At 46.8% G+C, this 14,080-nt stretch overlaps 1 protein-coding gene and 1 pseudogene across 6 annotated transcripts in view; one reads left to right on the plus strand and one right to left on the minus strand.

The window, feature by feature from the left end:
- The window catches only part of EXD2 (exonuclease 3'-5' domain containing 2), a 61,280-nt gene extending 49,437 nt beyond the window's left edge, over positions 1-11,843 (plus strand). For 2 of the 6 annotated variants that reach the window (XM_036107226.2, XM_036107228.2), the window contains exon 8: positions 677-2,141. In XM_036107226.2, coding sequence (XP_035963119.1) covers positions 677-893 — 217 coding nt within the window. In that variant the 3' untranslated portion in view covers positions 894-2,141. Of the gene's footprint in view, positions 1-676 lie in introns of all 6 variants that reach the window. The other 4 variants (XR_013440753.1, XR_013440752.1, XR_013440751.1 and 1 more) reach the window with 4 other exon arrangements.
- On the minus strand, positions 7,965-8,209 carry LOC118545142 (GTP cyclohydrolase 1 feedback regulatory protein pseudogene; annotated as a pseudogene).
- Positions 11,844-14,080: the final 2,237 nt, after the last annotated feature.

The following is a 14,080-nucleotide window of genomic DNA, read 5'->3' on the forward strand; positions in this document are numbered from 1 at the left end:
CCCACAAACACAGCTCAGAATCCCCAAACACCTTGCTGTTGGACTGTGTGCAGTATGTCCAAACTACTTCTTTAAAAAGGCAGATGTAGGAAAGATGCTTTAAAAACAAAGTAGGGGGCGCCTGGGTGGCTCAGTCCGTTAAGCGTCTGCCTTCGGCTCAGGTCATGGTCTCAGGGTCCTGGGATCGAACCCCTGCTCAGCGGGGAGTCCGCTTCTCCCTCTGCCCCTCCCCCCTCCTGCCCATGCTCTCTCTCTCTCTCTCTCTCTCTCTCTCAAGTAAATAAATAAAATCTTTTTTTTTTTTTTTTTTTAAATTTTTTTTTAAAGATTTTATTTATTTATTTGACAGAGAGAGACACAGCGAGAGAGGGAACACAAGCAGGGGGAGTGGGAGAGGGAGAAGCAGGCTTCCCGCGGAGCAGGGAGCCCAATGTGGGGCTCGATCCCAGGACCCTGGGATCACGACCCGAGCCGAAGGCAGACGCCTAACGACTGAGCCACCCAGGCGCCCCAAAAATCTTTTTTTTTTTTAAGCATTAATGTAATCAACCCTTTAGAAGTCTAGCCACCTCCTCATCTGCCCTGTGGAAGCCCCGTGGCCCGCAGCATTTGGAGCCGTCCGCGCCACCATGCCGTGCTTGCCTCCCTCAGACCCCTGTACTTTGTGTCTTGCCAGGATTTCCAACGGAAACTACGTCCCCCACGGGCTGAGGGTGGTGCGGTGCCACAGCCGGGGCGGGCTGCGCTCCCTCATGCAGCTGGAGAGCCGCTGGCGTCAGCACTTCCTGGACTGCATGCAGCCCAGGCACCTGCCCCAGCAGTGGTCCGTGGACCACAACCATCAGAAGCTGCTCCGGAGGTATGGGGAAGACCTGCCCGTCAAGCTGTCGTGACAGCCGCTCTCCTCCCAGGTGAGGACGGCCGGGAAGCTGAGCCAAGGCGGGAAAGTCACCTCTTCCCGTGTCATTAATTGTCAGAGCCCAGTGTCACAACGTGGAATGCTAACCCACGCAGCTCCCAGGATGCTTCTGGGGGAGCCAGGCTGTTGCCTCAAGGGGAGCGTATGGTTGTGGATTTTAGTTGGGCAGGGTGAGAGTTCTTTTTGCCTCCCTCTTATTTTATTTTCGTGGACAAAAGGGCCTTGGCCTTTATTTTGCTTTCCTTCTTTTGCTTTCCCTGTGCAGACAGCAAATGAAGGATTCTCCCCTGAGGTGACTTGTCAAGATGCTCAGGTTTTTAATACATTTCTTCCCTGCCCAGTATGTTGGTTTTTCTCAAACAGGGGCAGCCAAGTATTTTAATCCCATTGGGTTAGGACGGGAGAAAACGTTCTTGCAGAGGTTGGAGAGGTGAGCTTCATTTTCCCAGTTCAAGATCATAATTGTAAATTCCTTGGCTTCATGCTCTCCCACAACTCACCTGGTTGAGATCCATCCCATCTAGGTCACTTCAGTTTATTTCCATACTTGAGAATGTCCCCCTTTACACGTCCAGGACCAAAGCAGCGACTTCCTGCCATATGCTTCCACCCTAACACTGGAGGAAATCCTTTTCTGGAAATAGGCCTTCTAACTGGGTGGGGCCGAGAGAAGTACAAGCACCATCTCTCAAGAAAACTTTGATATTTGCTCCGCATTCCCTTTCATTGCTGTTTGTTGTCTGTTCGTTGCAATCCTCCTGTCCAGAAGTGCAGGGTTTTTAGCTGAATCCCTTTCTGAGAGGAAGATTCTCTTCTTTCAGAATCAGTGTCAGGTCCCTTCCGGGTTCTGTGTTCCTTCAGATTTGTAATACTGACCTGTTTTCGACACTTCATTGTCTCTTGGAGTCCTTTGGTTAGATTGCATTGTGAGGATTTCTCCACCTGCTCTCATGCCTGGGACTCTGAGATTAATTCATATATTTAGATGTTCAAAACGGTGATGTTTCATCTCTTTATGTGAAGCCACCACTTTGAGCATGAAAGCAAGTTATTAGTGATTAGTATTTTTTCTCAAGTATGAGGAGAGCTTTTTTACAAGATGGTTAACAAACTTAAACAATTTTATGGCCAGAATCCAACAGGAGCTGTTTTGAAATTGTGCCCAAGTTGGTGATGGTTTGCTCTAACACTGATAAATAAAACTTCTTCTAAGCACAAAGTTCACTGATTGTAAATGTAACACTTTTTTCTTCACAGCTTTATAAAATCGGTAACTGTTCTTGGGGGAGATAGTCATCCCTCAGGTCCCTGCCGTGTGGCAGTGGCGTGTGACGTGCGCGCAGACATACCACACGCGGCGCAGCTTCAGCCCATCAGCGAATGGTCCGGAAACGAAGGTGCATTTTGTTCTTACGCCCCTTCTTTCCCTCTTGTCCTCAAACAGGCATTTCTGGGCCCTAAACTTAGAGATCCTTGAAAATGAATAGTACCGGCCGCCTTAGGGACCGTATGTTCAGTGGGGTAGGTTATTGTGGGCGTGTGCCTCGGTGGCTGGACCCCACGCTCTGGAGTCCAGGGGTGAACCTTGGAGACTGATGGGTGGTCATTAGAGTAGTCAGGCTTGCCACAAGGTGGCACTCACAGATTTTGTTTTATATTCATTCTTGAGAAATAGGGCTTTTATATATGGTTCCTGAACATAACTGGTGACTTATATTTCCAAATCTGTGTAGCTGATTTTGGGTCATTTGGATAGGGTTACAAGAAAACTTCCTCTGAAACAGGGAGTAGGGTGCTTTCATTCTCTTTCCCCGTGATCCTCATGCTAAGAGGGGAGAAGCACGTACGAGCTTATGTAGGTGCAGTGGTTGCTGTGGGAAGAAGGAATGGATTCCCCAACAGAGCTTCCTGCAAGGCCCAGTAACAGAGCCAGCAGCCACCATAGAGAAAGAAGCTAGACTGGCACATGAGATTTCTCACCCTTCTCAGAAGTTACTGTGTAGATTTGACTTTCTCTGAGTCAGCCTTTAGCACCCTTTCCTCAAGACTGACAATGGTGACCTCAAATGAGATATTTTAGGGCAGGCATATTATAAAAGAGCTAATTATTGTGTTTTGCCGATAGAAAAAAAAAAAAGAAAGAAAAGCAATGTATGTTCATTAGAAACGAGTCTAAAGAAGGAATAAAAACTATCCATCTTCCCTCTGTTTAGAAAAGAGCTAACTTTGCTGGTATGTCCATGAATTTCCTTTCACTATTTAAAAATGCATAAAATACAAATAAAATTCAGAGTCATATATAAATACAGGTTGGCATCCTATTTTTTCCTCCTCACTTAACATGGTACCACACCACAAGTAATTAATTTCCTGTGCCCCTAATCTTTGAAAGTAGATTTCTAGTGGCTCTACCATATTTTAGGTGTCCATTCCCACACTGTTGAAAATTCTGGTTGTTTCAGATCCTTTGTTAATGTCAGTGATGTTGTGATGAACTGTCTTTTATATAAATCTTTGACTGTATCTTTGATAATTTACTTAGGATAGAATCCTAGAAGTTGGATGGGGCGGAGGGGGCTCACATTGCTGGAGTGAGTATCAGTTGATACCACCTTTTATTTCAAGGGAATGGTTCTCTCTAACCCTTAAGCTCGTGTCCCAGTACATTTGCTGAGCCTCCATGTGAGCAGTAGTGAGAGGACAGGGTCATGGCAAGGGCCTCCCTGAATGTGCCCCCGTCATTGTGTTTCTAGGCTTAGAGTCTTCTCTCTGCTTCCCCTTTGTCTCCCATCCTTTATTGACTCATTTCCCCTTGTAGTCAATGTTTTTTGGAAACACTGTTTATTTTAAAATAAAAACGTAAAATAAAAGTTACAGACAGATCTTTTTTGTGTGTACGATACACAAGCAATCAGTGATTTACTATCCTAAAGTGAACAAGGCACAATATTCAGGGATTTGTTGCTCTTTAAGAGTGCAGCCATAAGTTACTTATTCTTATCCATGTCACGGATGGAGATCAGATGACAAATGTGTTCTGTTGAAATAAAGCCATTTTAATCCCTCATTTTAGACTCTTAGGAACCCAGCAGGCAGAAGGAGCTTTTGTTCAGCTTCCTCTTCTACCTGTTAGTGTGGGCCCCTAACTTTTGACTATAATCTAAATTCTTAGTTTATCTTACCTCTCTGAGTTTTTCATTCATTCATTTATCCTTTCCTCCTTTTTTTTTCTTCATCATGTCTCATCGTCATGAGAGGTATCACTTTTTACTTTTAAAGAAGACAGTTTCTTGGTTTGCTAGTTTACTAATTATTACATATTTTAAAAGGGTCCTTCTTTCTGATCTTTTGTCTTTTCTGTTGCTCAGTGGCCATTTTTGGAGTACCTGATCCTTCAGGAATTCAGTGGGAATCCGTTTTTCTTGGGTGAGATAAGCTGAAAGAGGGTGTAAGAATGACCTTGTTACGATGAACTCTTGATCTGAATAACGTAAATATAATACATGGTCCCCAGAATACATTTGCTTTGGAATTCAGCGATATACATTAGCCATTCACCAAGTTACCTCCTCATGCTGAAGTCTTAGACCTTCTGCCTGTCCCCAGCCCTGGAGCAGTTTCGCATCAGGTGATGGCGCAGGGCTTACAGGCAGCCAGGTAGCTTACTTGTTCAAATGACCTAGCCCACCAGCCTGCTAGGAGATGCGTTAGTCACCCCCCTTTGCTTGAGGCACCAAGGCCCTTGCTGTAGTGCCGGCATGTGATTTGGGAAGGTGGGAAGTACATTAGACTATTACTTCCATCTAACCGGGTCTGTCTGTGGCCCACCTTGTTGGAGGTCCCTAGACACTGTGGGTAACTGAACCAAATGGGTAATCATTTGGGGGATAATCAGGAACTGACTTCCTTTGCATAGGAATAGGGAATGTCAAAGGACCTAGTTCACGAATCCTGGGTGGTATCCTCTTCAAATATAGTATACACTGCCTTAAAAGGTCATTTTCTGCTCTGAATGGAGATAATTTCCTACCTTCCAGACTGAACCGAAAGCATTTGCCCTCCTTTTAGCTTCCTTACTTGTTATTAATTCTTGCATTTTCCTCTCGCTAAGTGGGTAGTCTGTTGCCTTTCTGCCTGCCTAAGCTCCAAAAGCTGCTGAGTTTGGAGTCAGCATTATTATAAGCATGATGTGTGGTCCAGAATATTCCTGAGTTGGAGAGCCTACTTATATTCTACTCCTGCTTCCCAAAGATCTCCCTTTTCGGGCTTCAACATGCTGGGGCAGAGTTGGGATTCTGACTGTTCAGGCCACCAGGGTATCCATTAAGTCCTGGATAAGAACCAAACATTTGAGCTTAGTAAGCTAACAGCTGAAAAGAAATGGGAGATTAAGACATGGGTAGTTTTATTTTTATTTTTTTTTTAAAGATTTTATTTATTTATTTATTTGACAGAGAGAGAGAACAAGTAGGCAGAGAGGCAGGCAGAGGGAACGGGAGAAGCAGACTCCCCGCTGAGCAGGGAGCCCGATGCGCGGCTCGATCCCAGGACCCTGGGATCATGACCTGAGCCGAAGGCAGCGGCTTAACTGACTGAGCCACCCAGGTGCCCCAAGACATGGGTAGTTTTAAAAGAGGTATGTTTATTTGGTTCATGGGTTGATGTGGGGTAGCCCATGGACTTCGCTTTCTATTTTGCTTTTCCCTGTATTCAGTTCTGTCGTATGTTGGAGGGTCAGAGAAATAGGCTGGTGACCTAGGTTTTGGTTCTGGCCATTAGCTGTGTATCTTCGGACTAATCACTTAACTTTTCTGGGCTGCTCTCTTTACCAATAAAGTTAGAAGTCGAGATTAGATGTGCTGTAAGGACCCTCCTAGCTGTAGCATTCTGCAGTACATCCCACTGTTTCTTATGTGGCGCTTTCCCTTGGGAGTTGTGTACCTTCTGCTTCGCTGAACACCCTCATCCCGCCCCCGGCTCTGGGAATGGAGACTGTGCACGGAAAGGGGGGAAATGAGGGAAGCAGGATGCCACACCATGTCCTCCTGGCCTCATTGACTAGAGAGAGAAGCCTGCTTCCTCCACCTGGTGTTCCACCTGGGGTCAAAATACAGTTCTCACCAGAGATGTGCTGTGTGTGGCCTTAGGGAACTCACATTCCTACTTAGTTCACTACTTAACAACAAAGAAAGAAGAGAAATCTTTATCTTCAACCGCATTGCTAGTTCTGTAAGGTTTAATAAGAGATAAGCACAGAATGGAAATGAGGCAAGTTTGCCAAGTATTATAGATGGGAAGATTTTGAGAAAAAAGGAGTGAGTGTTTCTCATTTTAAGGATAGGAGAAATTAAGACTATACTATAGAGGACTGAATAGAATTAGGTACTTTACAAGGAAAACATTAAACCAATAAGTTAAAAATATTCTCTCTTTTTTTATGTTGTCATGACTGCCTTTTTGAGGGATCCAGTGTTAACACGTTGTTATCCATCCGTAAGTCCTAAGACATGATCAACTCACAGGGAGACTGGGAAGTTTCTGGGGCCTGCATCTTGTATAACCCTGACTGGCCTTGGACTTTGTCCCTTTTACCTTTGGCCATCAGTAAGACAGACATGTGCAAAACGTAGTTTATATTTTATAAGCTGCCAAAAGACATTGCTCTGTTTATATATCTGTTCCCTATGACCTGACAGAAAATACATTTCCCAGTTCATCCTTGTGCTTAGTTTCAGTCCCAAAGAGGGTGTTGGTATATTGGCTTTCCTTTGTTTAGCACAGATTTAGACCCAATATGCTAAACTTGCAGCACTTTTTATAATAATCACCCAGATGTAGACACGAGCCCCCATTTTCTGCCAAATCAGGGTCATTTTGTTGCTGTAGTTCCAAAAAAAGTAACCAGATAGGCAAAAGGGAGGCTAAAGTGTATTTCTCTGCCCTCTGATAGATGAACCCTAACTTCATCTAAAATTCTGACATCTTTCGTCATATCCCATAGAGCCAACTAGAGTCCCAGCAAGCTAGCTTATTTTTTTTTAATCAAAGTATGTATGTATGGGCCCTGGAGGTTTGGTAGGCCTGAGATGTAGCCACATACATGCGGCTTCCTCTGAGTTCTTGGATACAATGAGCAGGACTAATGTTGGCTCCAAAAAGGGACAGAGATGGCTTGGGGTTAGTTTTTCTTTTTTAAATGTCATACAAGTGCAGAGCAGTTGGCTGCCGTCCCCGTCTCAGCAGAGCTTGACCTTGGCCAAGATTTTGCCTCATCCTCTCGGCATCTCAGCATAGAGTTGCGTTTCAGCCGTGGAATGCTTAACCAAAAACACATGCTGTAGTGATGGTTTCCAAAGAGCAAGTTTTTGCAGAAAGTCTACATTGTGTTGTCTTCTCAAAACAACAGTTTTCTCTGAACTACCAACCCAATAAACCCCCAAGTGGCGATTCTTTGACTCATTTGTTCACAAGGGCTAGGATTTTTGTTGTTGTTAATAATACTTTATTGAAGCACAGCAAAATGAACATACAATAAAGTACAAATCTTAAGAGTACTGCTTGTGAATTTTGACAAATTGTCTGCACCCATGTAGCCATTCAGGGCTGGGGTTTCTTTCTTTCTTTCTTTCTTTTTTTTTTTTTTTTGAGCAACCACTCATCACAGCCCTTTATTGGCTTGGACTAGCTATGCAGGACCCTCCCACCCAATCCTGGGACTGTGCTCCTTGGGGTCTCCCAGCTCCTGGCCAAGGACAGCCTAGCTCTTGTGGGCCCCTCAGCCTGCCCACAGATCATGACCTCCTCTAAGGCCCTTGGCCAGGCCTGAAACTGGAGGGGCAACTAGAAGCCCCAAGGCAAGGGCCCTGCCCTCTCCCACTGGCTGAGGCAGGTTTCAGAAAAGGCCATTCACTGCCCAGTGGTGCTGGGCAAAGGAAAATGACGATTTGGGAAGAGAGGGGCTGGACAGTGAGTGAACAGATGCTCAGGATTGGGAATCATGCAAAAAAGGGGTGCCCCGTCTGCTCCTAAGTGTGAGATGAGAGAGTCAGTCGTTGTGCAAGCACCACACCAGCATCTGGCCCACCTCTGTCATGCTCAGCACATGTTCCAGCTTGTCCAGGACCATGCGGGGAGGGCCACTGATGAAGTACTCAAAAAAGTTTTGTTTCCCAAGACACTTCTCTTTGAGGCCCCCAGATACTGTATCAGCTCTGGAGCTGAGTGTTCATCACCCACTGGGGTGGGGCCCACTTCCGTGTGGACCTGGGTGCTGATGAGCAGGTAGGGCATGATGTGTGAGTCCCGATCAGGCTCCTACCCAGGGCTTTGGGCTCAGTGCGGACACCAGCCCCTCAGGTTCTAGGACTGCTGCGACCCACGGCTCCGAGTCCAGTTACTCCAGCTCTCGGGGCTGGGGTTTCTTATATTACATGAAACATCTGATGATGTACGGCTTTGGATCAGAAGGTTGTACATTCATCTACCTGAGCAAATTACTATAAGACAGCAAATCCAGTTTGCCCTTTTGTCGTATCTAGTAGATGTGGTTACTGCAAAGCTTCATGATATTTGTTTCTTACAAGTTACTTTTGAAAATAGGTAATGTGTGCACAAATTCCAAAAAAAAAATTTTTAATGTGTAATGAAAAGGGAATCCCTCCCCCCGCCCCCATCCCTCCCCAGTCCTTTCCCTCCTTGAAGGTAACCACTGTTACTGTTACTTGGGCATTATTCAGCCTGGGGCTGGGGGGAAGAGGGGTTTTGTTTTTAAGTCCCAGCTTTCTTCGGTTGTTAACCAAGAATATGTTTCTCAGGGGCGCCTGGGTGGCTCAGTCGTTAAGCGTCTGCCTTCGGCTCAGGTCATGATCCCGGGGTCCTGGGATCGAGCCCCGCATCGGGCTCCCTGCTCTGCGGGAAGCCTGCTTCTCCCTCTCCCACTCCCCCTGCTTGTGTTCCCTTTCTCGCTGTGTCTCTCTAGGTCAAATAAATAAAATCTTAAAAAAAAAAAAAAGAATATGTTTCTCAGCCTTTCTCTTTATACTCCAGGCTCTGGTCTAAGGCATTTATGCAGAAACTTGGACCTACAGCCTCAGTACCACTAATCCTGTTTGTCCTGTCCTATGAAGTTCATTCTCTGTATCTGTCATCTGGCTCAAAAGTCCATGTTTCTCACAGGATTGGCCAGGAGTTGATGATAGCTGGAGTTGGGTATTTTATATTAGGCTTGCTACTTTTAAAATACATATTTGAAATTTTCCATCATCAATTTTTTAAAATTCATACTTCTTTAGCAGGGGCTTCTGCAACATACCTATCCGACTAAATTTTTTGTTTTAAAGTGATGCTGAATTGCAATCCACAAGTAAACTATAGATGGATCTCTAGACAGTCCCACCCCCACCCCCACAGCCACCCAAATCAGACATTCAAAACTCCAAAGTTACAGACATGAACTGGGATGATTTTTCACCTTCACAAGCCATTCTTCTCTTTAAACATAGGATTGACCTCAAATTTATTTTGAAAGGCCAACTTCTCTGGCAGGCAAAATTTGATTTGATTTATACAGTATGTTTTTCAAGAATATAAATGTCATGCAGCGCAGAGGACTTATATTCAGCCTGGAACAGTATTTTACACAATTCACAGGCTCCAGAGCCAGGGAAGGAAGCCCTCTCATTCCCAACCCTCTCAATCAGAAACCAAAGCGTGATGGATGGATGGCTGTCCTCAGCCACTTTTAGCTCCCAGCCTTATTTTGTACTCCTTTGTGGCAGGTGGATGAGGAGTCAGGTCTTCCCCAGATTAGAGTTTCCCAAAGATACACAGTCCAGGGAAAGGAGGGAGGCTGTTTGTGTTTTCCAGTTCAAGTCCCATATGGTTTCCCTGGGGCCGTTTTATCTCTCATGTCCTTTGGTGCTCTCCTCTTTGTCTTGCTGTTATCCGATCACCCAAGGCCTCTTCAGTCATCACTGAGAATATTCCCACTGGTCAGGGAGCTCCCTGTGAGCATCCCTTTTAGCACTGCTGTCATATTTGAACAGCATCTGCTTTCTGACAAGCTTGAAGACAGAGTGAAGGAAGTCGTCGAGACTTTCCCAGTGGAAGTGGATAACGCAAGCAGCCTTTGGGACTTGGATCAATACGCTGTGAGGTTAGTGGCCGGGCAGCTTGTACCAGGGGAAGGGAGGCTGATTCCCAGAGGGGGCAAGGATCTCGTGGTCTCAGCTCTGTCGTCTGTGCAGGGTCCTAATGCTGGAATGGTTCCCTAAGCCTTTGGCTCCAGGCTTTTCTAGACAGGAAAACAGACGGACGTAAAATGCTTGCTTGTGTTTTAAATAGATTCTGCTCGCCGCAGCCAAGAAGCCCACAGCTTGGGAGGTGAATGACCCTTCCTGAGAGGTTTCTGTTGCGCCATGCTTCCTGCTCCTGTTCCCTGACCTGACTGCGCTGGTGTCAGGCGTCTGCTTGCTGCTCCCCGGACGGTTTCTCTTCAGGCCTTTCTGGTTTTAGTATTTACTACACTTTCATGGGTTTTCGCTCTCTGCTCTTTCTTTTCCTGAAGCTGTTTTTCCTCATACTGTGTATCTTTCCATCTCTTGTGTCCACTCTGTCAAGTGTGTGTCTCCATCTGCTGCTCCTTGTCTGACTCTGCCATGGCTTCTCAAATTGTCCTCTCGCCCGCACCTTCCCGTAGCCTGCTGGGGGACGACCCGCCCTCACCTGGGCTTTGTTGGCCCTGGAAAGAAGTCGGGTACAGGGGTTTCGAACGGATGGCGGAGGAGCCTATCCCAGTTGTGGGGCAGGTGACAGCGCCAGTCTGGGTGGGGACCTCAGAGATGCGGCTGTCGCTGGGCAGTGTGGCAGGGAAGTAGGTAAGTCGGGTTGGGGGGTGGAAGGAAGTAGGGGACACGGAAGGGATGGCCAGCACCCATCGAAGGGGATAATCAGAAAAGGAGGTAGAAGAAGTCCGGGTGGCAGCTAGATGTCACAAGGGAAAGCTGAGCAGGAGCCACACTAGGGGAGAAAAATGGGGGAGCAGGGCCTGCCAGAGAGACCGCAGCCCAGCTCTGCCAAGCAGAGGCCAGTGGGCCGGGGGGAGAGAAAAGGGAGCCTTAAAGACCCCTTCTCCCCATGCATCTCTGGTCCTTTTGTTCTTTTTCCTTTCATGTTCCTGCCCTCATGTTATATTAGCAACAGAAAACAAAACAAAAAGCAGTCTGTCTTTGAAAGGGAATGGCAAGATCTGGAGAGTTTAAAGCTAGATGCATGTACTTCCCCATTTCCTGGACTCTTGGGCCCCTTTGCCCACAGGCTGCTGGAGCCGGGAGAGCTAGCCCCTTTTTGGAACGCCTAGAATGGAGTCCCTATAGCAGTTCGACAGCTCAGCCGGAGTGCCCGTGGCAAAGGCAGCCCACAGTGGTGCCTACCCACAGAACCCTCCACGTACATGGGGGAGCAGGGCCGTTGGCCACGCCGGCTGGAGGGCTGGGACTGGTCTTGGGCAAGGCCTGGGCTGAGGGGTGGCTTCCGGCCATGACGCCAGCCCTATCGTGGTCTCCTCTGCCCCCAGGAACTGAGCTGCAGAGAGGCTCGTGGTTGAAGAAAGAGAAAGGAAAACTCTTCTCTTGTTTAAAAAATGTTTAAACTGAAGAGGTAATAAATGCATATGGCAAAGAAATCAAAAGATACAAAAGAATGTATGATGAAAAGTCTCCCACTTCTGTTCTCAAGTTCCCTTCCTCAGGCATCCTGGATGTACCAATTTCTTGTACATTCTTCTTACTTCTCCTTTTTAGGTCTGCTGTAATCCAGAAGTTTTTAGATTCTTGACCCAATGGAATATTTTAAATTGTTCGGATATATATGTATGTATGTAATGTGTGTGGAGGGACTAAGTGATAATAAAGAAAACTATATCTCGGTTTATTGCCAATAATCCTTGCTGGGGCAGGAACGGTTTAAAATAACTAAATAGAGTCTTAAAATGCTAGCACTGGAAAGGACCTTCCGAGTCCCTTGTACCAAAGCCTTCATTTCAAACACAAGAAAGAGGCCCAGAAAGTGACTTTTCCAGGGTCCCCACATGAGGTAACGGCACTTTTTAGGTAGTGGCCTTTGGAAAGATAGGGATCCTGGAATGAAAGACAGATGATTGGGCATGGGTTTGAAAATTTCCTCCATTGGATACAAATATGCGGAAGGAAATCGGTAATTTCCAGGAAAAACCTGAAGTCACATTCTAATTGAAAAATAGCACACATGCGCATACACACACACACACACACGCACGCACGCGCGCGCCCTGGCCACGACAGAAGATGAAAGTCGGCAAAGTCTACTGTCTGTCTCTCCTGCTGAGCTGGGCAGAGCTGTAAGAGGCAGCATGACGTCACTCCTCTACTGAGGGACCCGCACCCCTCAGACCTGGGGTCCCTGGACTGGAGGCAGACGCAGGCGTTTTTGTTGGGCCGGAGGGAGAAATGCCCACCCAGACTTGAGTAGGAGGACAACGTGTGCATGGACGCTAGGTCAGAGATGCCAAGGGTGCAAGGAGGGAGTGCCTGGCCATGCCACCGTGGAGCTCTGCCACCACGGGATCCAGGAGCACTGACGACCCCAGCTCTTTACACCGCCTCCCGGGAGGCAACACCCCACGATTTATATGCTGACAAACCGGCAGGATAATTTTGAAAAATTCTCTCTGCTTTGACGTTCGCTCCACACACTGTGAACGATTTCAGTGTCCAAGCCAGATTGATGGGCCTTTTGATGGCTTCAGTGAGAGGGCACATGTATGACTGTAAACACTGGCAGTAAAAACCCTCAATTGCTTTGAAATGGTAAATTTCCAGGCAATGTGGATCTGATGTTACACGCCTCCTGCATTAACAGCTTTTTCTTCCTGTTCAATTATTTTGGCTGGTAAGGGAGTGGAAATTACACTTCAAAATATATCGATGGATATTTTCAGCCTTGCTGAGAGCTTCAAAATATGTACCAATCCCAGGAACATTCCCTTAATTTCCACCTCCAAGTTTGTCAGGGAAAATGGAGCTATCAACTACAGGCCCAGTTAGACTAAAGGAGATGCCGGAGCGGGGCCAGCGGTCTCTTTGCATTTCAGTTTCTCTCCGGTCTTACTGTGTAATCTCTTTCTCAGCCAAATTTTGCTCCAGCCCTAAGTCTAGGGGTCCATCCTAATATGTACCAGGTGACAAGGTCCTTGATAAAGAAATGAGATTTCCCAAGAGCTTGGGTCCGGGGCCTTGAGACGGCATCTGATGGAGGCGGAAAAAACCACCAGTTCTCTGTGGCTTCGTTTTCACTCAAGGGATCCAGAAGTCCTAATCTCTGACACCCGTGGTTCTCTCCTATGCCTAGGTGCTGGGCGCATGGGCAGCCATCCAGCAACACATTTGCCCCAATTGTGCTTCTGGTTTTCTCATGTCTACCTGACCGGTTCCTTCCACTGCTCTTTCTAAGCACCAGACCTGGATTTACAGCCGCCTTTCGGGACAGACCACAGAGAGCTCCAGTTCGGTTGAACATGCCTCCCAAATCTGTTCCTCCATCTGCGTTTCCCGTTAATAGTTGGTTACCTTACACCAAAGCACTTGTCTCCTACACAAGAAATTTGCATACTATTCTTCATTCCTTTCTCTAACCCCACTTCCAACTGATCACCAAATCCTTTGAGTCTGCCCTCTCTCTCTCTCTCCTCCAGAGTTTCTGCCCTAACCCAGGCCCACAGTACTGCTTGCTTGGACGATCGTGGTATCCTTGTAATCCCCTGCCACTAGTCTCCAGCCGCCTCAGTAAAATTTATAACTAATCATGTCACTCCCTGGTTTAAAATCTTAGATGGTTCTCCATGGCTTACCAGAGTAAGTCCAAACGTCCTAGAAAGGCAGAGAAGACATCTGTTAACTGGTCAGTGCCTACGCCTCTACCCTTGTTGCCATCAGCACCCCCTACCCCCAAACCCCTCACCATTTCCTGTGTTCCCACACACTTCCACATCCTAGTGTCCTCTGTTTGCCTCCTCCTCTTCCCAGAACACCCTTCCACTCTTGCCTACCTGCCTGCCCTTTAAGATTCAGCTCTCAGGTGACTTCTTACTTGAAGAAGCACCCTTTGTGCTTCTAGAGAGTTCCATTA

This window comes from Halichoerus grypus, chromosome 8 (assembly GCF_964656455.1).
Source record: "Halichoerus grypus chromosome 8, mHalGry1.hap1.1, whole genome shotgun sequence".
Taxonomy (NCBI): Eukaryota; Metazoa; Chordata; class Mammalia; order Carnivora; family Phocidae; genus Halichoerus; species Halichoerus grypus.